Source organism: Periplaneta americana, chromosome 13 (genome assembly GCF_040183065.1).
Source record: "Periplaneta americana isolate PAMFEO1 chromosome 13, P.americana_PAMFEO1_priV1, whole genome shotgun sequence".
Classification (NCBI taxonomy): Eukaryota; Metazoa; Arthropoda; class Insecta; order Blattodea; family Blattidae; genus Periplaneta; species Periplaneta americana.
In genome coordinates this window covers 84,281,703-84,306,708 of record NC_091129.1, presented here as the reverse complement: position 1 = coordinate 84,306,708, position 25,006 = coordinate 84,281,703, and the positions used below count along the sequence as shown (strand labels likewise).

Sequence of the window (25,006 nt, the reverse complement as noted above, 5' to 3'; positions counted from 1 at the left end):
TACATTTTAGAAACACCTGAAAATTAGTATCGAATTACTACTATGAACTTAAGAAAAATCATTACTTCGTTTTGATCTTATTAGGAGATCTAACACAGTGAAATAAAGTTCCAGAATTCGAGTAGAGTAACCGTGAAACATTAGAATTTTTACTGGTGCCTTACTCTTCAGACCTGGCAGTAATAAGACGGAGGATATTCTCCGTTATTATTGAAGACTAAAATTTATTCGTTAAACGTATGAGCTATATATCTGTTAATCATGTTTCAGTGGAAAAGAAGCAGAAATCCCGTCAGAAGGAGCCAGAACCAGAGGCGGAAGAAGCCGACAACGAGATAGTGGACCTCTCAGATCCGGAGAAGATAACCAAAGAGAGAGGTTCGTAATAAATTTGTGGAATATAATTCTACCTTAGGGGATATGTACACCTCCCACTAATATAAATTCAGTAAGCTTTATAATTTAATTTCTAAATATCCTGAATTAATTTTGCGCTGAAATTTTGTTAGTGATTAGACAATACTTAAAGACTAATAACCAACTTTTAGAATCAAGAAAGCTTTTATTTTTTAAGAATAATTGTATTTTTAAATTGAGGGGTGCAATTAGTGGAAGGAAAATTGGTTTCACTGATATCTTGTACAACTTTGAATAATTTTTTATTGCTGTTTTGTCTAATATATTCATAATGAATGTATTTATAAATCCAGCCAGTATCAGTTGAATATATAAAAAAAGAAAATGTTTAGCAAATTTTTACCAATAATTCCAAAATTTAATTATTTTCACAAAGAATTATTAACGACAAAACAATGCCGAAGGCAGGGTTTGATGTCCGGTATGGAATGTACTTGCACGCAAAATTTCATAAACTAATCTATAATGACTGTGAAAGCTATGAAGAACAGGGATTTGCAAAAATTCAGTTACAGAAAATGAGTGATAAACTTTCCGGAGATGATTAATTTTGTCCATATTTAAATGGTCAATTAAATTAACACAGACTTACGTTTTAGGCCGCAACTAAAAAAGAAACTAGGTACCGTATTTAATCATTTTTGCACCAATATAAATTGAGGAAAGTACTTTCGACAAAAGAAATAAATATATATATTTTTCTCGTCTTTCGAAGGTGTACTGCTCCCTTAAGGGAACTTATTATTTTTTGAACATTCATGATGAAGTTGTAAATATAATTTCACTAAATAAAATGTACTACTTTTTTTTAGTGGAGTTTTGTAATGAAGTTGGTAAAATTTAGTACTTAATACAGGAAAGATACTTTTTCAATTATATTGGTTACCTATATGAAAACAACTTCAGAATAATGTGTTTTTATTTCCACGGTTTTTAGTACATTTTTGCATCATAAGTTATATAGTGCCTACAGTCCATATAAAGCAACTTTTTGTGTTTATGATATACACACGCGCGCGAGCACACGCACACACAGAGAGGATATTTCCATTGTTGTGTTATCATCTTTTACAAAATTTGTAGAAAGGTTCAAAAGGAATTTTTTAAAACAACGAATTATAATTCCCAATAATGAAAAGGAAAAATATTAAATTCATTTCGAGAGAATCAGAGCCAGTGAGAAACAGATTAATATATTGTTGCAAACCTGTAGATAAACTTTTTTACTTTGAAATCGTGGAAAAACTTAAGTAATTCGAAAGTGTAAGTTCTGGTTAGGTATTATGCGAAGATTTAACCATATCCATTGCCTTTCACGGAAGGGCACTAAACTTCCTAACGTAATCTATGTGAAGGTCTTAATTTTTTAGTCCTACAGCCACAAAGAGGGAAAAAAATACAAAGGAGAAAGATTCGATCCGATGCTGTACTTCGGCATAGCTCAGTGGTATAGCACCCAGTGCGTAGAACTGGGGGTCCTCAGTTCGATCCCTACTCCGAAGCGAGTTTTAATTCATAATTAAGTAATAATTCCTATCATAGGTCAGGTAATTAAACATTTTGCTTATTTATTAATTAATTACGTACGGTGTAATAATAATATAAAATAATATCGGGCATTTAACAGTAAGTATTTTATATTTATATAATGGAAATTAATTGCTATTATTTTGTTATGAATTTAATTTTTTAAAGACGGATACATGCGAGGGTGCGTTAAGTTTCAGGAGAGCTTTGACGAATTTTTTTTAACACTTGGCTCGAAGAAGAATTGAAGAGAAACATTCCGGTGAAGCCTAAAAGGGTATTGAAGTCTCTGGAGTATGGAGCCACTTTATAGCCAGGGCTTTACAAATACCTTCTGCATATCTTCAGCTGTTTGAACCGCGGTCATTCACACGGCTCCTTGTCGAGGTGAATTGACATGACAAGGGCCGACTACTCGGGGATGCCCAGACAATCTCAGGGGAGAGCCCACATGTAAGGAGGAAAAAGTGGCTCCTGCCTGCAAGAGTGTTTTCAGACCCAAATGTGGCCTCAGCTTTTATTGAAACCAAACTAATAATTTTCCATAATCAAGGATTCTAAAAACAATAATTATATTCTCTAGAAACAAATTCAGTAAAGATATGGACTTCATTTTAAATCCTAATGTAACAGCGTTAATGGCTAACCGAAGAGAAAACTTCAGTTATGGGAAAAAGTATAATTTCGCAATATGTTTTGTGATGCATATACAGTAGAGGCAGAAAAAACAGGACCGACCCTTGTAGCTGATTTCAGAGTCACAGATTCAAATATTGCTAGTCACAAAACACATCCGTCTTGTACTCTTATAATTAATTGTAACAATGAAATTTATTGTATTTGTTCGATTCTTTTGTTTCCTTCAGTGCCTCAAAGTTACAAACTTTGAGAGTTTTATTTTCATCTGGCACCAATAGGCCTATTACATTTTTTCCTCTATTCGGCAAAGATAACTGCGTATTTTTACATTAAATAGCAAAATACCACAGTTTGATACAATACACAGCACAGGATTCTTTTGTATCAGCTACAAGGGTCGGTGCGGTTTTTTTGCCACTACTGTACGTATTTGTCTCAACTACACAGACGGATTAAGGAGAAATAGTAAATATTTTACGGGATGGTGTTATGGACTATTTTGAGTAAAATGTTCATTTATCACATGTCCAATTTTCAATTTAGCTGTGTAGAGAAAAGTCTGTTTCGGAAAGTCAAAATTGCCATTTTTTGCCTGCCTCTACCGTCCATATATATGGGGGCAGAGAGTTCTCCCTTTCACTACAAAGTTCGAGGACCTCTATTCGCCGCACTTATCAGCTTTATTCTCACTACACATACGGCGGAGTTATTGTGGCGAGAATGTTGGCGAAATAGAGGCTTGGAATTTTTTTTTCTCGAAAATCAGTTTGTGTTCGGAATTCGCATTATGACGCTATTGTGACTGAAGTAAGTCTAGGGGGAATACAACACCGCATCCCGTTCCTCGATATCGCCATTATTTTCGAGATTAGACACTGAAACATTTTAGGTAGTCAGAAAAGAGTCTAGAAAAAAAGTGCAACGGATTTGCTCGATTTTATATGTGATTACTATTAAACATACGGGGATGCTACAGTGAGAAGGGCGGGTCTCTGAGCCCCTTCGGTCTCCTTGAGTAGAGAAAAGCCTATTTTGGAAAGTCAAAATTACCATTTTTTGAAAATTTGCCCGCCTCTACCGTCCATATGCTTCGAGTCAGAGGGCTGTGCTTTCCACTATACATAAGGTTCGAAGAGCTCTTTTCGCCGCACTTATCAATTTTATTCTCGCTACACATACGGCGGACTTATGGCGGCGAGAATGTTGGCGGAAAAGTGGTTCTTTCTCGAATATCAGCTTGTGTTCGGGATTCCCATTTTGATGCTATCGTGTCCGAAGTAAGTCAAGGACGAATACAACACCACATCCCGTTCCTCGATATCAACATTATTTCCGGAGATTTGAGACAAACATTTTAGGTAGTCAGAAAAGAGTCTAGAAAAAAGTGCAACGGATTTGCTCGATTTAATTGGTGATTAGTAGTAAACACGAGCAGATGCTACAGTGAATAAGGCGACTATCTGAGCCCCTTGGTTCTCCTTGTGTAGAGAAAAGTCTGTTTGGAAAATCAAAATGACTATTTTTTTTAATTTGCCGGCCTCTACCGTCCATATGCTTTGGGGGCAGAGGGTTATCTTTTGCACTACGAATAGAGTTCGAGGAACTCTATTCGGCGCACTTATCAGCTTTGTTCTCACTATGCATGCGGCGGAGTTATGACGGCGAGAATGTTGGCGGAATAGAGATATTTTTTCTCGAAAATTACCTTGTATTCGAGATTCCCATTTTGATGCTATTGTGTCCGAAGTAAGTCAAGGGGAATACAACGTAGCTTCCCGTTCCTCGATATCGTTATTATTTCCAGAGATTAGAGACTGAAACATTTTAGAGCCTATATGCGTAGGTAGGTTTACTTAAATTAAATACATATATCTTAAAATTAATGTTATTTTACATTTCTTTTTGGATGTTTATTTCTCTCGTTCGCTTTTCTAGTACTTTCTAAAAAATATTTTCCTAGGATTTTATTATCTATTTTTTTTATTGAATTCTTGATATTTTGGCTAATGTAAGTTTATTACTAAAATGTAGCCATTCCTATTTCGTAAAACTGCGTTCACTTCAATCTTTCTTAACACATGTTAACAATGTATGATTATTTATATCTTCTTTTTCGCCACATTAGGCTATACAATTATATACATCTGTCATTTTCTATATCGCCTCTCAAACTTCTTATCGTTTATAATTTTAACAAAATCTGAGCGTACTCTTCGTCATAAAATGCATTGCCATTTATAGCATGCTTCGCACACCAAGTAGTGCTTATTTTAATTTCTGCGTAATATTGTTATTTGCAGATGATTTAATTTTGCTGGCCTGTTCAGAGGACGATTTACAAAGGTTCATATACAATTTTAAACTCATATCAGGTCAATAATCTGTGTAAATTTCTACCGACGAAACTAAAATTATTTTGGAAAGAGTTAAAGAATTTAAATATCTTGGCTACAAATTATTTTTCTTAGCAGACATTCATGAGAAAATTTTACAGTATAATAAATCAATGGATATCATAAATAGAATCATGAAACAATCTCTAGTTCAGCGACATACCCTCTCTAGTCTGTATAAAACCTTAGCAGGACCAGTTCTGCGCTAAGGAAGTGAAGCATGGACTCTAATGCCTTCGTTTTTCTGAACCGGCGCATGCGACGTGCGAGGTGCGAGGCCTGCCTCGCAGAAATCCGGACTACACGAGAGATAGTAGTTTCTATGGCTGCGAGGTGCGCAGACCTCGCATCTCGCAGTTATAGAAACCACTCACTATCTCTCGTGTAGTCCGGATTTGTGCGAGACGGGCCTCGCACGTTGCATGCGTCGGTTCAGAAAAACCAAGGCTTAAGGAAATGTGACGCATGTAGAATCACTGCTAGTGAAATGAGATTCATGCGCCGAACAGCTGGCTATATTAAGTGAGACCATAAAAGAAATGAAGACATGTTAAAGGAACTTAAAATGAACTCTATACTAACAGACATAATATGTCACTATCAAGATAAACTGGCGTCAACATGTGAGGCATATGTGTATGACTAGAATCCCCCGTGCAATCCTGCATTACCAACCTAGAGGCAGGAGATCAACTGGACGTCCAATGAAGAGATGAGCTGGAAACTTTTGTTGACCGTAACAGTCCTTCTGGGACTATAATCTAGGCCTATATGCCTGATGATGATGATGATGATGATGATGATGATGATGATGATGATGTGTAATATGTACGATGAAGAGGTCTGTGTGTCTCTTTAGCGTAGAGAAAAATGTGCCTTGCTTTTTTTAGCGTGAAGCATAGCCCCATCTTGTTCCAAGAAATGTTGAGTGTAGTTCGTTTTCATTTCAGTCCACGCCCCGGAGAAAAGAGTCTGCCTATTCACATCCTACTTCAAAGCAGCATCGCGCTTCTCGTGTGAAAAGTTCGCAGCTTAAGCCCGAGTTTTCAATTTCAGTTCACTTGCCTCTCAAGAGAAGGTGCACAACACAGCTTTCTCTGCAATGGCAATATAATTAGCTAAGGAAAGCAACCCGTATGTGGGATACAAGCAGAACCTCGCAAAATATTCTGCGTTGCACAGAACTTCTTTTATTTAAGGGTTGTTTCTTCAAAATTGCGACATTCATATTATGTCTTGTTATTCAGACTGATTTGAGCGTTACATTTCACATCGGGAAACGAATTCAAGTCTAGGTGAATCAAGATGTAAACAACTGTTATGAAAGGAAATGTACAAGCTGATTATCTTTGGACATTCCAGTCTCCTCTAGCATATTAAGGCATTTCTTTAAGAGTAATAAAATTTTATTTGCATTATTGTTTTTACATAGGATATTCTCTGGTTGAAATTCCAGACAGGGAATTTATTGAATTTTACGAACAGTAAAGTTTCCAAGCATTTCGTTCTCCGGAAGATACGTAAAAGTCTTGAAGGCTTGTTTGTTAGATTTTCGACGAGTAAAAGAATCTTTAACGTGAATGAGAGGTTTCCAGGTGGATGGGAAGTTACAGAGGATTAGTAATGTCCCTATAAGTGCTTGAAACGTTTATGCTCTCGATTAAGTGTCACTGTGATATTTAGATTTAACGAATTTGTTCTAATTTATAAGGATTATGAATGCGAATAAAATTAAATAAATTTAATATTGAATTCATGCAAATGTGCTTAGCGTCTTATCGCTTTTACAAACGATTTTATGGAAATAAATTGAAGAAATAATATATTATCCTACATTACCCATTTCTTTATACCAACGTTGGGTAGTTTTTCGATTCCACGTCTAAAGAAATCTGCTGGTTTGGAGTTAAGGATGTCGTCAAGCCAAGTTTGTAAAGCATTTTCGTTATCAAAGAAGTTCCCTTTTTCAAGGGCAGATGACGGTATTTTTTACAACTTTTTTCCTATTTGGTGCAGAATATTAATTTTTTCTAGGTAGAGAGCTCAAGCTATAGCAACCAACCAAATATAAATATTTTGAAAAAATATTTGGGGGCCCAGATTTGAAAAAAAATGTACCCAATTTAGGATTTTACTAAAACCGATATATCTAAGCCATTTTTAAGATAAATTCAAACAATGTTTTACAATTTACTTGTAAAAGCATCCTTTACAAACTGTATGTAACAGAAGTTTAATATTGGTCCCTATATTTGTAAAATAAACAATTAAAATATAATAACACTTTTTTTAGTTCCTTTTTTACAAACAGACACATACTTTTAAAATGAAATCAATTAGCAAATTCTGCTACAGAGAAAAGTTTCCTAATAATCTAGACAAGGTGTGTTCTAAATTTCATGCATGTATCATTAATAGTTTAGAAATTATATCCATTTTTGTCTGGCAATGTGGCAAAGAAACGAAGCTACCGGAAACAACAATCAAAAGGGGTATGTGAATTAAAAATCCAGAGCGCAGGAAGTCTAAAAATGGTGTCTCAACATCGGATAAGGCACAAATACTCACAAAATATTATGCACTGTATTCTACACATATTACAGGGTATTTGAAAGAAACAAATTGAAAATGTAGCCCCATTTTTCACCAAAAAATACCATCCTCTCCCCTTAAGATTGTTGAGTACAGAATGGAAAATGTGGAAATCTCAGATCGAAAGATCATGGGCATATGGTGGATGTGAAATCACCCCAACCAAGCTTCTGGATAGTTACTTTTATCATGTTAGGGGAGTGCAGGCGGGAATTATCATCTTGCTGTTGCAGCCTTCCCAGTTGTTGTCCTTCATTTGAGGACGAAAGCCGTCTGAGTTGTTGGCAATAAATTTCATCAGTTTTGATTACATTCGTAGGAAGCAATTCATAGTACCCGACGCCTTCTTTATCTACCAAAGGTATAACACCATCTTCTGTGGATGGACACTAAGTTTTGTAAGAAGTGTTGTATGTTGAAGAGACAGAAACGTTATCTTACAGTGCTTTCTCCGATGTCATTCTCCCCTTACACGGCGCAAATTTTTCGAATCGCCTCCGCTGCCTTTACACCTCTATTAAACTCAATCAGAAGAATATGTCGGAAGTGTTCGTTCTTTTCCACTTGACGTTCGATATTCTTTAGCTCAAAAATAGCAGGAACTTTATTCAGATCCGTAGAATTCAAGGCGTAGTTACAGCCACAATACTCTAAATAACAAATGAAAAATGGCAACTGATAAACAGTCTTCTAACAATGCAGTCTTGTGGTGAAAAAAACACTATGAAATTATGCATCAACCTAGTATGTTTTGTATCTCCAATTATTGATTATATTTCCTTAATTTCTTTATTGAATATTTGCCATATATCTACAAGTATTTTCTGTGTTTCATCTGAATTGGTTTGTTAGAGGGCAGTTAATCTAGATCTATTATATGAGACAAGAAAATATAATGAATTCGTGCAATAAAGTAAGTCCATTCCTCTAGCAGACAAAATATTTTTAATTGTTTATCTTATGACGTTTTATAAACTGCTGTGCTTATCTAGCGTCTGAATGTGATGAAAGTGGTAATGCCAACGAAATGACCCGGGGTCCAGCGCTGAAAGCTACTCTGCATTTGTTCTTAATGGGTTGAGGGAAAGCCCCGGAAAAACCTGAACCAAGTAACTTGTCCCAATCAGGATTTGAACCCGGGCCTGCTCGTTTCACGGTCATGTTAACCGTTACTTCATAGCGGTGGACGAGACACCATATAAAAAATTTACAGACATAATTAAAGATGTTTGTGAATCAAGGCAGCAGGCGGAGTATACAAACCCACGAACAAAATAAAATCTTTTTTAACATATGCATCGTGAACAATATTTAGACAGCTGTTTGTTCATACTCATATGGAGACATTTCTCCCGACTTCTGCACTGCTGAAATCCACCTATTGAAACAGTGGATTTTTATCACAGTGGAAGTTGCCGTTGGTGTGGCTCAGTGGCAGAACATTCGACTCTAGATCTAGAAGTTCCTGGTTCTCTTGTTTAAACTCAGCTATGAGCAATTTTTACAAGCCTAATTATATTTAATTACACGTAAATAGTTGGGAGGCCGGAGGGATAAAGACCTTTGGAGATACCGAGACGTAGATGGGAGGATGATATTAAAATGAATTTGAGGGAGGTGAAATATGAAGCTAGGGACTGGATTAATCTTGTTCAGGATAGGGACCGATGGTGGGCTTATGTGAGGGCGGCAATGAACTTCCGGGTTTCTCTAAAAGCCATTTGTAAGTAAGTAATTAAATTTAGTTCTAATTATTTCATTTAGTTACCAAAAATATTAATGCGCCGTTTTTGTACGTTTCTGAACTAAAAGCAGTTTTTAATAGTGGGATGAAGTTACAGGAGAATAGAGAGTTACACAACGCAGAACTGCACTCTATTCTTCACCTGACATAATTAGGAACATTAAATCCAGACATTTGAGATGGGCAGGACATGTAGAACGTATGGGCGAATCCAGAAATCCATAAATTATAGAGTGTTAGTTGGGAAGCCGGAGGGAAAAAGACCTTTGGGGAGGCCGAGACGTAGATGGGAGGATTATATTAAAATGTATTTGAGGGAGGTGGGATAATTATGATAATGTAGACTGGATTAATCTTGCACAGGATAGAGACCGATGGCGGGCTTATATGAGGGCGGCAATGAAACTGCGGGTTCCTTAAAAGCCATTTGTAAGTAAATAAGGGCTGGTGTTTAAACCGCTATTTTGATCGATTGTCATTGTTGTCGTGTGACATCTGGTGAGAAGTGATTGACAATCGGCGCAAACTGTTGAAAGTCAGTCTGTGTTAAAAGTACTTTTCGCACTCTAGCGTATAGGCCTAATATCCAATATTTCTAATACTCTTGCCTAGAGATAAAAGATCTACTTTTACGAATGGGTATCTAAAAAATCTATTACATCACGCTTGCTCATTCTCATTTGAATTTACGTGCAGATATGTACGTGAACAAAATCCCTACAGTAGTTCTGGGAAATCGCTGTACATCACATGCCGAAAACACTTTTCATGTATCGTGTGTGCGTATTTTCGTGAAAGCATCGAAATGCACTTCTTGCATCGTATTATCTTTCATGTGCATTTCGTAAAATCAGAACTGAAAAGAAAATATTTACATCCATATTTATAAATGTACTATGTGACCATTTTGTATGTGGAACGTAAACGGCGGCGGATCTACAGTCTTGTTTTGCGACTCTGCGAGAAAGAGAAAGGTATAGTCTAACGTTTTATTACCAAGCAGTAATGTTTCCGAGAATGGAAAAACTTCGCATATAGTATACACGACAGTGTGTAGGAAAATAATATAGAAAATTGTAAATACATTAATTAACGCAATATACAGTATATTAGACTGTAGACCCAAAATAACAAGAAATTTGAAATATAACACAAAGTAAAGAAAGTAAAATAATAAAACATGAGACGATAATGAACCTGGTGGTTTATCTAGGAATGAGATTTTTTCTAACATTTTGTTATAATAGTCGGAAGCACTGCTTTTTCTATCATACATCAGATAGACTCCGACAACGAAGCCTATCTCATTCCCAGCATGCACTATCATTAAACCTTGACCTGCGCTACTGTTAAAAAAAAAATAGACGCACTATCATGCTGCCAACAATTTTTTTTATTGTACAATATATCCAGATGTCGTCTAACAAGCAAACGTTCTGATGGGGGCAGATAAAAAAGTTAATGTTTTTTTCTTTCATCATATTAATAATGTCCAAAGATGCGCTTATACAAATTTTGGCCACTCGACCGCAATTACGAGGCCATCCAGAAAGTGCTTTTCCATGAGGCCATTTACAGAAAAAAGCACAATTGCATGGAAAGATTTATTGAAACAGATACTGCAATTGTTGTGCTGTTTGTCAACATATCCGCCACTGTAATTGAGACATTTCTCATACCATGGGATCAATTTTTGTATCCTTTTGTCGTAGAAGTCACTGTCGCTTGGGATCGGAACCAGCTTTTGACAGCCGTCTGGACCTCTCTGTTGATATGACAAATGTCTCAATTCCAGTGGGGAAGATGTTGAAAAATAGCTCAACAATTACTGTATCTCTTCTAATAAATTTTTCCAATGAAATTGTGTTTTCTTTCTGTTAACGGGCCGTCGAACTTATTTTTACAGCCCTCGCAATTGCGGTCGGGTGGCCAAAATTGGTACAAACACTTCTTTTAACATTATTAACATGGTGAAAGGAAAAAAATAACTTTTTTTATCTGCCCCCATCAGGATGTTTGCTTGTAAGAACTTGTCTAAGTACTCCATTGCACTTATCTGCTTTAATACAGAGTGTTGCAAAACTCCATACTCAAACTTCTAGAAATGGTAGAGGAGCCCAAACCAAATATTTTTTATGTATAACCATAGGTCAGAAAGCAACAGTTACATCAGTTGTCACCTTCGAACGCAGACATTGCTGACAGACATTGAGGGTGTGGTAACCATTTAAAATGGTTTTGGTGACATTTTGTTTACAGGTATTGTTCAAACGTGCGGCCTCCTACTTCAATACATGATGTACAACGACATGATAATGCGTCCCTCATACATTGAAATGTTCCATATTGATGTTGTAAGTGATCGGAGCTACAAGAATCCGAGCAACGAGGATCTCCTCTGACACAATTGGCGTTTCATACACTAAACTCTTTAAACGTCTCCACACAAAAGAAATGATTGGGGTAAGGTCAGGAGAACGAGCAGGCCGTGCAATGGGCCCACCCCAGACAATCCAATGTTCTCCGAATGTGCCACGTAAATGCTCTCGAAGTTGAAGACAGAAATGAGGGGTTGCGCCATAATGCTGGTACCATTTTCGACGCCGGATGCGTTCGAAGGTGACGACTGACGTAACTGTTGGTTTCCGACTTACGGTTATTGAAAGAAAAATCTTTGTTTTGGGCTCCTCTACCATTTCTAGAAGTTTGAGTATGGAGTTTTGCAACACTCTGTATTTTAGTTTTCCCTACAAATCGGAGATAGGTTTCTCTACTTGCAATTATGTCATTTAGTTCACAAAGAAGTTGATGATTATCTTCACATTTTCTAAATTCCCTCTAGTGTGAACAATTTTTTTCAGTGTTTCTTTGTAGCCTGTAAAATTTGTATCTCATTACAAAAGAATATAATTTACGTAGTATGCGATTTTCTTTATAATTTTCATACTCATAAGAATCTTTGCCTTGGAGTGCATTTTTCATAATCTCAAGTTGACAAGTTCAAACTCTATTGTGTTTTCTTCTTTTTTTCGGAGAAAATATATTACCTCTCTTCACCTCAGCTGTTTAAACTTCTATCAGCAGTTTGCTTACCGTAGACTTGCTTTTTTTAACGCTCTGCTGGCACGTTCAGTAGGTTTCTCGATGAGTAATTTTATTCCTTGCTTTTTAGTATCGAGAAACTTTATTATATTAAAGACCATTCGCCTAGCTTGACCTGTAAAAGCTATAGTACACGTTTCCGTTTTTTGACACAACTATACCAACTGAGTAGACACTACTATAGTGTCACATTGGAATGAGAGATGAGTTGTTCTGTATAGATGACGTAATAGTGACGCACCGTATGTTAGTACAAGATGCTGTCGTGCCACAAAGAGTGTGGTCGGGTAGTATTTGAGTATTTACATAAAAGTACCGAAGGAACAAATGTAGAAACTTCTTATTTTCTTTTAAAACATATATTCAATAGGGTACTGCCGGAAATCCTGAACACCATTCTCGCAAGAGAGAGAGAGAGAGAGAGAGAGAGAGAGAGAGAGAATGGCAGTGCAGTAAAAGAGGCAGAATTTTTTTAATCTCACAATATTACAAATTACATAACGCTTCAGTACACTTGAAAGAATTCAAGAGGAAATTCTCGTGTTATACGAGATGCAGCGACTGCAGCGTCATTCCGCTTAGTTCTCCCGCTCCCCCATTTCGCTTTGTTAAGAAAAGCTACTTCTTTAAATTACTATAATGTGCATGTAAATGATTCTTCCTCGAGCCCTCACTGAAAGAAAGGGACTTAAAAAATCTTGAGCTGCCAACTGATTTACAAATAACTTTAATTTCAGCACGAAGGGGGATATTCAAAACAAAGAAACTTTTTAGTCTGGCTTTGGGAATATTTGATTACTATGAGAAGCCATATTCAGTATTTGGCTTAAATTCAGGATGTTTTTATAAAAAAAAGAATGCAAAAGTAGAGCATCAATGTTTTCGGGTAAAATAAATTCTTTTGGTACAAAGCCAAGCCAATCAACTAGAGTGGAATCTCTGAGTGCATAACGTAATTCTGTCCTCTATGTGTGTGTACAATAAACACCATGAATAATCCTTGTATGTAATACAGTATAGGCTACGCATCCTATATCGCTCGTCTTTCTTAATTAATAGTTATTTTAATTTTTAGTTACTGAATTGCATAATTGGGTGAAGCATGTGATATTGCAGCAGTAGAAATTACTGTTCTTATATTAGCCTAACTTCCTGTAGCGGAGGATTTGAGAAGAGAAGTAGGATAGTTAGTATTATAAATTAGAAGGAGGATCAGTGAAAGTGAAGGGACACGAAAGACGTAGTTAAGAGTAGGTATCAAGGTCACGTTACGTCAGTGTGTAAAGTTTGTAAATAGTGCAAGTAAGGGAGTTTTGGCCAGAATAGAGATTTGTGAAGGGTCAGCAAGACCGAATATATATATAGGTTACATTACCTTCCATAAGTGAAAGAGAGCATAACACTATGAATAAATGAATGAATGATACGAAATTATGACATACGGTAATGTGGTAGTCATGGCACTATTCGTACAAAATCGAAGTCGCGTGTTGGACTCCCGATGTAGTTATGGATTTTTCCAATTAATCTTGTCCGACTATACATTGGTCCTAATTTCGTCTCACTCTGACACAAATGAGTACTAGGGAGTGTTCTTTAGAGATAAAGATTGCAAACATGTCCATATGGCTTTAAATGCAGAATTTCTGCAAAGGTGAGAGCCAGAGATCTGCATCGGACATTTTCGCTCGAGCGCAAAGTAGTTCGTAACATAATCCGATAGGTAGTGCACATGCATGATGGGTAAAATTGTCACGAGCGATAAATCCTCAAACGGTATAAGCCGAGCGTTAGACATTCGTTCTTGTTACAGTGATGAACTATGTAGTAACATTATGGATGTTTATCATTTCAAAACTTTTCAGTGTTTAACTAACCTCTACATAGTACAACTACAAAACTTGCTTTAAAATGTAATGTAAATATTGTAGGTAAATGTTTTTTTTTTTTTTTTTTTTCCCCCCCCACACAGGAGTGATTTTGTTTTTGCCACATCTGATAGATGTTATTGGATGTACATGTAATTATTATAAACGGAGAACACAATCATGATAATGCAAAAACTGTATCAAGTTTTCTAGTAATAATAATAATAATAATAATAATAATCATCATCATCATCATCATCATCATCTCTAATAATTAGTGTATCAATCTTTGCGTCTGTAACAGTTGTGCAGCATAATTATTCGTTTAGTATATTTTCTGTGACGTTATCTCTGTACTAATATTGCAATAATAACTGTATATCGAAGTCTTTCATACTATTTTATTTATAACTTCATGTTCCTGTTTTGGTACGTTCCATTGGCTGTTCCATTAAACGCATGTCATAAACGCAGAAAATAAAGCCTTATTTTTACCGTGTGAGCAAAACATATGTGTATCTTATCTGTCGCCTTCCATACAAGATAAGACATATTGGTGAGATGACCTTGTACTGTGCTTCTATTTATTACGAGCGTATCACGACCGATCGCATCTCACTCGAGGGTGCGACACTCGACCGAGTTCAAGCGAGCGATTCAACTCCAATGCAGCACTCTGGTGAGAGCCTTATCCTTGCCCTAACATAGAAAATTTTACTCAAGTTCATGTTAATAAAATTAAGATGTGTACCAGAAAGTATAGAGCGATAATTGTTTCGTGTAAATAGGTGTAACATATATTGAAGAATCATTAGAGAAATCCTGGTGATGGAATCAGGTAACAGAATCAAAGCGTCAGTGTCAATATCAGAGGGGATATATTCAAATCCTAACAGCTGTAAATGCCCACAATTGAAATAAACCACATACGTGAAATATCTGGGTATCGACGTTGATCAGAATTTAAAATGGTCTTGTCATATTACTTGTCTTTGTAAGAGGCTTCCTAAAACAATTTATAATTTCGTCAATCTTCGATGCTACTAACCCATTAGAGTCCTGCGTAATGTTTATATAGCTCTTTTTCAGTATATTTTTCAATATATATTATCGTTTGGGATTACTTACTTACTGTACAAAAGGCTTTTAAGGAACCAGGAGGTTCATTGCCGTCCTCACATAAGCCCGCTACCAGTCCTTATCCTGAGCAAGATTATTTAGTCTTTATCATCATATCCCACCTCCCTCAAATCCATTATCGTTTGTGATGGAAGTGCAAAAATAAATTTTAATTCAGTAAATTTACCACAAAACTAATAATTAAAAATGTATGAAAGAAATGTATCGATTATACAAATAAATTTATTTATTCCGAATTTAATATATTGAATATTGAGCAAACTTTATTTATAAATTCTCTTAAAATTTTGACATACGATATTAATATGTGATTTCATTGTAACTCTTACTTTATCTTAGTTTCTATTTCATTTTATTTCTAATTTCCTCATATATTAAAAAAATATGTCTGACCTGTAACTGAACACGAGCACTGCTCATTCGGTCCTAAAATTAAATTAATATTATTGTATCCTCTTTTTTATAATATATTATTATTTTACTCTGTTTATTTTATTATGTATATGTATTTTGTATTTATGTGTATTTTTGTATATATTTACAATTAAATTCGTATGTACACAATATAAATAAATTTGAAATTTCAAATTCAAGCCATGTCCAAATTGTAAAAGGTTCATTGTTTATATCAAATAATTATTAATAAATTAATCATACAAAACGACTCATTTTTGCACGCGTTTGGTGTTTTGTAAACGGGCCGTGAGGCTCGAAAAATCCAAGTCAGAATATATTATTGTTGTTGTTTAGTCAACTGTCCAATAAGACATCACGCATGAGACAAATAAGCCAGGAGATAATGGGTTAGGTTGACAAGTTCCTTTCCCCATCCATTACATACATCGCTGATTAGAAACATATTGCACTAATCAGACTTCTGATGTGCACAAGCACTTATTGTTCTGCCTCTAACATATTGGCCTATCGGCAAATGAGATGTACTGTCTGATAATAGCCATATCAGTCAAAATCTCAATTAGAAGTTAATTTATGATGATGATGATTATTATTATTATTATTATTATTATTATTATTATTATTATTATTATTATTATTTCCCTAACAATTACACTTCCAAAAGACTAAATTATACTCCGCCACTGAAACTATCACATCCTCTTAGAGATCATTATCTTGCATCCTTTATTTTGAACTGGAAATTCCGTTGTCCAAATATTTGTGAGTAAGAATACGCATGTCGTCAGAGAGAGAGTAATCCATCAAGTGCGGTGTCACTGAACCATCCATTATTTCTAAATTACTACGTCGATTAGCGACGTACGCGACGAATGATCGTGATTTGATATCTAGCAGAGCAACGCTCATACATCTTTTATTATATTCTGCAAGTGAAAGGAAAGAGGGGGAAAGTATAGAAATTGACATGGAGGGAAGAAAGGAGGGCAAAGGAAAGGACATGGAAAAAGTGGAGAATGTGAAAAACGGAAAATGAAATGACAGTAATAAGTGAAAGGAAATTTAATGTGAAGAACATAAAATGAAATGAACTGAAAAGAAGGTAAATAATATTTACAAAACAAAATATAAATGAAACGTAATAGAAATAAGGAAATGATAGACAGGGCATTAAATGAAAGTAAGTTGAAATGGAATAAAAGCAAATATAAACAAATGGAGGGAAATTATATTATTTGGTAGGAAATTGAATGAAAAAGTAAATGACAGCATATTAAGTGAAATGAAATTGATATGAAATTAGAACATGCAAAGAGAATTAAATGAAAATGTAAATAACAGAATACTGGATCGAGGATAATTGAAATAAACTTGAAGGGGAAGGAAGGAAGGATGGAAAATTATTTCGATTGAAAATAAGTTAAATGGATGTTGGGTAAATATCAGGATATTAAAGTGGAAAAAGGTAAATTATGCTTATTGAAAGGTGGATAGATGAAAGAAAAATTTAATGACAGGATATGAAATTAAATTAAATTGTTTTAAAATGAGAGCGAAGACAGAAAAAATGAAGATAAATCATATTTTTATTGAATAGAAATTAGATAGAAAAAGTGGAAATGGCAGGATATTATATGAAAGACAATTGAAATTAAATGGAAAGAAGGAGAGCGCAAGGAAGGTGAATTATGTTTATTGAAAGGAAATTAAATGAGAAAATTTGGAAATGGGAGTACATTACGTGGAAGGAAACTGATATTAAATAAAATTAAAGCAAAGAAAGAAAAATTTATATTTATTCAATTGAAAAAAGTAAAAGACAGAAAATGAAATGAAATTAAATTGAAAGAATTAATGACGTTATAGAAAAAATGGAAAAGAAGGGAAATTATAATTAATAGAAAGGAGAATAAATGCCGCAAAAGTAAACGACATGAATTACAGTATATGATAATGGAATTGAATTGAAATAAAAGGTTAGAAAGGAAACGATGGAAAATTATATTTTTTACAAGGAGACTAAATAAAAAGAAGTAATCAAAAAGGTTATAAATGAAACTATATTGGAATGAAATGGAAGTAAAGAAAGGAATGTTATATTTCGGTGGCTCGTATCTACAAAAGTAAAAATTTACCTAAACTATACTATTTTCACGCAATTATTCAGTCGCTCTTTTCTGGGATCTATGATAACGATAGCTCTGTACAATAATACATTGATGATATTTATTAATATTTCACAAAATAGTACATAAATTTAATAAATAAAACTAACATATACACAATTAGTAAGATTACGTAATAAATATACTACAATATTACATACAACTACAGCGATTGCTTAAAATACTCAAGTAATTTTAATAGACAAAAGTGATACATAGTCTAGTTCTTGTCACTTACGATCCAGTGTTTGATACTGTATCAATTCACTTAACGAAATCACTGTTTGCAGGCCACGTGTTTCGACATGTCGAAATGTTTTGCTGCTCCGTCTCGATTAGTTTTATCTTGCATATAGGTTAGATTAGTCAGCGACGTATGCAATGTAAGAGGAAAAGTACTACTTACACTATCTCATTATTTCCTGGCTTAGCTGTCTCATGAGTGATGCCTTATTGGTGTCATGAGGTTTAAACCTGTCTCCGGACAGTTGACTAAACACCAATAAGCTACATAGCTTAGTTACCTCATGAGTGATGCCTTATTGGTGTCATGGGGTTCAAAGCTGTCTCCGGACATTCGACTAAAGACCAATAGGCTACATAATGTAGCTTTTGTGAGCACAATTTGTTTTAGTACGTGCTATATTGTTTTTTTCTGTAAGTATGTACTGTATACATATATTAAATGTTCTTTTCTGTAATTATGTGTTTCTGTTTAACATTTTTTTTTCTTTTTTGTAATTATGTATTTCTTTATTTTTTATATAATAATTGTTACGTATTTGTGTACTGAGTCATTTTGAACTCCCTTCAGTGGAAAGCATTATGGTTAATAAAATAATAAATAATGTATTAATAACAGAGCTTCATATCTGCAGGACGTAAGTTGTGGTGTGCCCCCAAGCATTTGTTATGGTATCTTTCTTTTAATTGTGTCTATGACTTAACCATGAATGTTGATGCTCAAGTTGTAATGTTTGGTGAAAATATTGTCCCAGTAAGTAATGAAGTTTTTATGAATTGAAATTTGTAATACAGGTTGCATTAAATTGCTAAAATATGCTCTATTGCTTACGGACTCACTCTTAATGAAGATTAAACACTGAAAATATTATTACAACTAAAATAGCAGGGATTTAGTTTGTTAAATTATTTGGTTTGTGTTTGTATTCTTATCTGTATAAATTACTTAAATGATCGCGAACTATGTTTATAGTAAGGAAATTGAAAACGTATTTGTATTAATATCTTAAGCATTATTTTAATTTATTTACAGCTTTGTGGCCAAGGGCATGTCATTCACCACAAACCCAGCATTTCCAATCTTCCTTATTACTATCTTCCTCTTAGCCTCCGCATATTATTATTATTGTTACTATTATTATTATTGTTATTATTATTATTATTATTATTATTATTATTATTATTATTATTTAAAATATAAAAATACAAAATAAATACATTTTATTTACTATTGAAAAAAAATTAAAAACCAATGCAATTATTACAAAACAGGGGTAATTATGAAGATAAAAATAGAGAATCAAGTCAAAAACAGAATTTATGTTGAAATGAATAAATAGTATTTTGAAATTAATAAAAATAAAAAAGGAAAAGGGGACTAAATAATTTGCTTAAAATTTCTCATAAATTTATCAAACTGGAAATAACCGAGGTCAGGATTTGTTATCAAAGTAGAGTTGTATAACTTTGGCCTTAGCTCTGGCCATGATTTATTCCAGTGGTTATGTAACATATTATGATCCATGTATCTTAATGTGTCTATCACCAGATATTTTCTTCTACCCCGAAATTTTCCCCGTTCACCAATCTTTTCAGTGAATTCTTCAGTAGGCAGTTTATTCTTATCCAGTGACCTAGCCAGTTCCTATTTCTCTTTCTGATCAGTTTCAGCATTATTTATTATTTCTTTACTCACTTTCTCATTTCTTATTATGTTTCTCCATTCACACACTCCAAATTTTCTCCGTGATCATTTTGTTTTACTTCGTCGTAAAATCTATGTTTTTATCCCATACAATTCCACATTCTATATAAAGCACTTCAATGATTTTTTCCATAGTTTTTTCTCAAGGGGTTCGTAGAACATGCTCTTTTTCTATTAAAAGCATTCTTGCTTTATTTTTATATTATGGGCTTCATATGCGGGGACATATTCCAAAGGTTAAGCAGATTTTAAACTACATAAAAATGTTATACTGAGTATAAGAAATACGACCACTATATTCCACTATTAAAGGATTTAAAAATGATGATTATCTCTAATGTTTATATTTATTCCAACCTTTCATATGTAAAGCAAAACCTGAATGCATATATCACTAGAACTGACTTTATTGCAAGACAAAAACCTAATATTAATATTCCTTAAGCTCATGTGAGTAACAATTCTTATATTTTTATTTTAATACAGGTTAAATATTTCAACAAATTGCCTGAAGTAGCTAAGATTTCGCTGTTAACCAATTTAAAACCATCACAAGGAAATGAATATCTTGTCCTGATTTATAAGAAATTTAATTTCCATAATGACTAATGCATCTGTTTTTGTCAAATAATTTAATATTTAATATTAATTGAAATGGTTGCAAACGACAAAAATGAATATAAATATAATGTATCAAATAAATACATAAACACAAATACTACACGTAGGAAAAGAAAAACAGATTTAAAACGACACCAACATATAAACAAAATACACCCAAAGCTAAACTACACATTATAAATTGAAAATAACAAATCCACAGACTTCCTCGACATCACAATAAGAATAGTAGGTAAACATATATTCAAAATTTACACAAAACCACAACAGTAACAAAATACACAACACATCCATTCACCGAACACCTAAAAAAAACATCCAGCATTTCATTCTGTGGTACACAGACAAATCAACATATCAGTGAACTAGCAAGGCTACAACGAATAAATACACACCGTCACAATATGCATTGAAAATGGATACAATCCCAAAATAATAAATAACATTATGAAAAATCATAATTGCAGGAAACAAAGGAACACCACACAAGCAGAAATACACAAAAATACATCACACTAACATGCTAAAACAAACACATACAATGATTTAGAAGAGAAAAATTCGCTCTGGCGCGGGGGATCGAACTCGGGTCCTTGGTTCTATGTACCAACTGCTCTAGCCACTGAGCTACGCCGAACTTCAATCCACAGCACCGGATCGAATCCCTCTCATATTGTTTTTCCCTTTGTGGCCTGACCCCGTTGCCGGAGCGAATTTTTCTCCTCTAATATAATCATTGTTACCATAACAGATATAGCCTATTTTGTAGGGCCAAAAATTAATCTTTACATAAACACATACAAATAAGATCGCATCATCATTCAGAAAATTAAATTGCAACATTGCATATAGAACACAGAACACTCTACAAAATCATCTGCACACACAAACAAAATAAACAAATACAATCTATATTGACTAAACAAATTAGCATGCAATAGTTATAACACCTTCTATATCGGACAGACTAGGAGATCTGTTCAAACATGATACAAAGAATATGTCACAACCAAATCACACAACACTTCGACCTAAACAAAACACATCAGAAACACCTACTACAGCTACAGCAACATAGAAACAGACGTGGAAAGACCATTATAATATTGAACCGACAAATCAGAAATTAAATACACTAGAATAATAACTTACGAAATATACAGACACACAAAAACACACCCACAACACATCCCAAATATGCAATTAAATTTCATAACACAAACTCTATGAAACTTGGCACTACTACACAGAAACGCATCCCTCAGCGAAAGAACTGAAGAAACCGGAAGAAGAAAGGACATCACTAGTTCTGAGGATGAGTAACAAGAAGTAAAAACTAGTCAACTAGGTAATTTACTGCTTTGTTTTCTTTAATGCTAGAATGTTATTAGTATCATAAATTTATTAAGTGATACAAAGTTTTAAAAGTGTGTAATGAAGATGTATAAAACTAAATAAGTAAATTATGTAAAATAAAAACCACGTGCATTCTATCCTTCAGAAACAGAACAGAGACTGAGGATTTTTATAACTGCAACTATACGGTGTCAGTCAATAGGTAAGAAAGATGTAGCCAGACCCAATGAAATGGAATTGAGATGCAAAAGAATGGAGACGGCTAAACATTTAAGGCAGAAAAAGTGTAGAAATAACAATATTATACAGAGCGAGGAACTTAAAACTTCACCTTCAATATTTCATGTTTTCTTACTGATTTCGACGAGCTGTTTTCGCTAGATATAAGGACACACAAGAGGTCACAAATCTAGTGTATAGAGAAGGAATATGAATATGAAAAAAAAATATAATTTTGAACACAATGTTTTATTTAAATGAAACAATACTGAGGTCTTAAATACAAATATTAAACTAAATACTTATTTATGATACAAGTTCGTAAAGGTTCCCATTTTGGCACGAGTCAAAAGTTTTGTGAAATGAGGTGAAGCCGAGTTTGACAAACACACGAGGATCAGAAAGTTAATTTTACGAATGTATGTATATCAGACAATTATTTTTCTACGATAGCAGACATTTACATTAAATAAATATTTCAAGTTTCAGTGGCTGTAAGGTCACGATTTCACGGCAGTCTAAACTCAGATTCATTAAGAAATAAGTATCCATGGAATTACAGTCTGTTTTATTCATGTCCGCGATTTCTTGGCCGTCTAAACCAGCCATATAATCAACAAAGCGGTTAGGAAAATTTTAATGTTACATCATACTGAAATGTGTAGGCTACTGCAGATGTAACTTCAGAATAATACTGGCTAAAGCATAAATATGAATGTTAAATTTTTTACTCATTTGTCTTACGTGTAATATTTGTGATGAAAAGTCGAGGTAATACATTAATTTCTTATTTAGTAAGTTTGTACATTGAATTTGTACTTTCATAGGCAGTACGTAAAATGAATAGCAGTGATAAAGTGATTTCTTACTTTTTACGCACTAGTGCTTTAAAGGCTGACTTTACGCCGTGATATCAGTAGGTAAAATGCAGCTTTACGCACTAGTGTGGAAAAAATTATTATAATAATAAAGACCTTTACAGCATGTTTCTAATGCAAATAGTGAACGAAAAACTGCCGTTAAATTTTTTATCCTTCAAATGAAATGCCTGTATGACACAAGAAAAACAAAAACATAGCATAGTGGTGACATTGTTTTATTTACTACAATAACAGTAACAATAGAAAGTAATGGTGATATTGTTATGCTCTTATTTTAATTTAGGTGTGAATAATTAACACTTGTAGAATGCATTAAATTTAAGTGGAGAGTAACGTGTGAATTAAATGATAATCTTCATCTGTCTTTCAGTCTTTTCTCTTCCAAAGAAAGTTATATATATATATATATATATATATATATATATATATATATATATATATATATATATATGAAGGGTCGCCTTCCGGATCCTAGTTTCCATTTTCTTCTGTCCTCCCAATCACCGTCTTGTAACTCCCTCTGTGACGTAGCATTATTAACTTCTTTAATCCATGTATCTCGCTGTCGCCCTCTTCTTCTTCTTCTCCCATTTGGAACCCATTTCAAGATAGTTTTCGGCAGTCTTTCGATTTCCATCCGCTGAACATATCCGTACCAAATTAACTGTTAATCAAAATTTTCTTAACCCTTAAATTGGCAAAACTTCATTTTTCACACTAGTTTATTAAACCGTGTCGGACTGTAAAGAAAACAACTATCGCAATGTCCATATTTTATGTGTTGTACCTGTTGTATCCTATGGGATACTTTGTGAATTTAAAAGTTAACATGCCAACTTAAGTACAGGAAATACGACAGGCACACAACAGCAGTAGCTCTAACATTAAGTTCACCATCTACCTTCTCCAGTCACTCTTTTTTTTTTCGGACAAGATTGCGGGGCGTTACACTACCAATTTCCTTCACTTGGTTTAAGATGTTTGCAAACATTCTTCGACATGGCTGTTGTTTGTCAGGATATCTCTGAAAATACAAATTGTTTGGAGCATTCCGGTACGTATAAAACTAATCTTAGCATTCCAGTATTCACAAAAACTAATGTTATTCCACTAGATTTATTACAGGGAAGAATAATTAAAATTAGTCTAAAAATCTATTGTTTAAAAGATTTAAAGTCTTCAAAATACATCAAATTTATACCAGTGTATTGAGTTTTATACATAAAAGTCACACAATTAATGAGAATATAAATTGTACTCACAAATACAAAGCCAATATAATACATCTGTTTGAATCTAAGTGTTGAATAAGCACTGAATTCTGTCATAGTAGTAATATTGACCCTAGGATTTATAAGAAATTAATTAATAAATATTCTCATTAAGTTAACTCAAACAGTTTCGATTTTACAAATGTATGCAAGAACTTTTTATTAGAGAATATTATTTCTTTTAAGTTGTTCTCCATTGTAATTTATCTATGTAAATTTCTTATGAAATGAAACCTCCTCTGTGCGCGAGATCACTCTCTTTCAAGAGAGTGCTAGAATTTTTGTATGTTTTACAATTTTCTTTGTATTTTCTAACAATAAAATAATTTATTATTATTATTATTATTATTATTATTATTATTATTATTATTATTATTATTATAAGAATCATTACCTTTGCATAAAATATAATAGCATTAATTCTTGTAAATTAATGATTGTAATCTATGTTTTTCATTTTGTTTTATCTCAGTTATTTAATTTGAACCATAGTTGTTGATTTTATTGTATTAATTGAAGCACTGTGCTGGACTTTTGTTGGTCTATGGCTGTTGTCCAGCAAATAAATAAATACATTTTAAATAAATAAATGAATTAATTAATTAATTAACAAATAAGTAAATAAATAATTAACTAATAAATAAATATATATAAATAAATAAATTATTAAATAAATTAGTTAATAAATAAATGAATAAATGAATAA

General features: G+C 33.6%; 1 protein-coding gene across 1 annotated transcript in view; it reads left to right on the top strand.

Moving 5' to 3' along the window:
- LOC138712054 (neurotrimin-like) overlaps positions 1–25,006 on the top strand; it is a 236,606-nt gene that overhangs the window by 205,458 nt on the left and 6,142 nt on the right. The window contains exon 8 of the mRNA XM_069843449.1: positions 271–378. Within this exon, the coding sequence (XP_069699550.1) occupies positions 271–378 (108 nt within the window). The remainder of the gene's footprint in view (positions 1–270; positions 379–25,006) is intronic.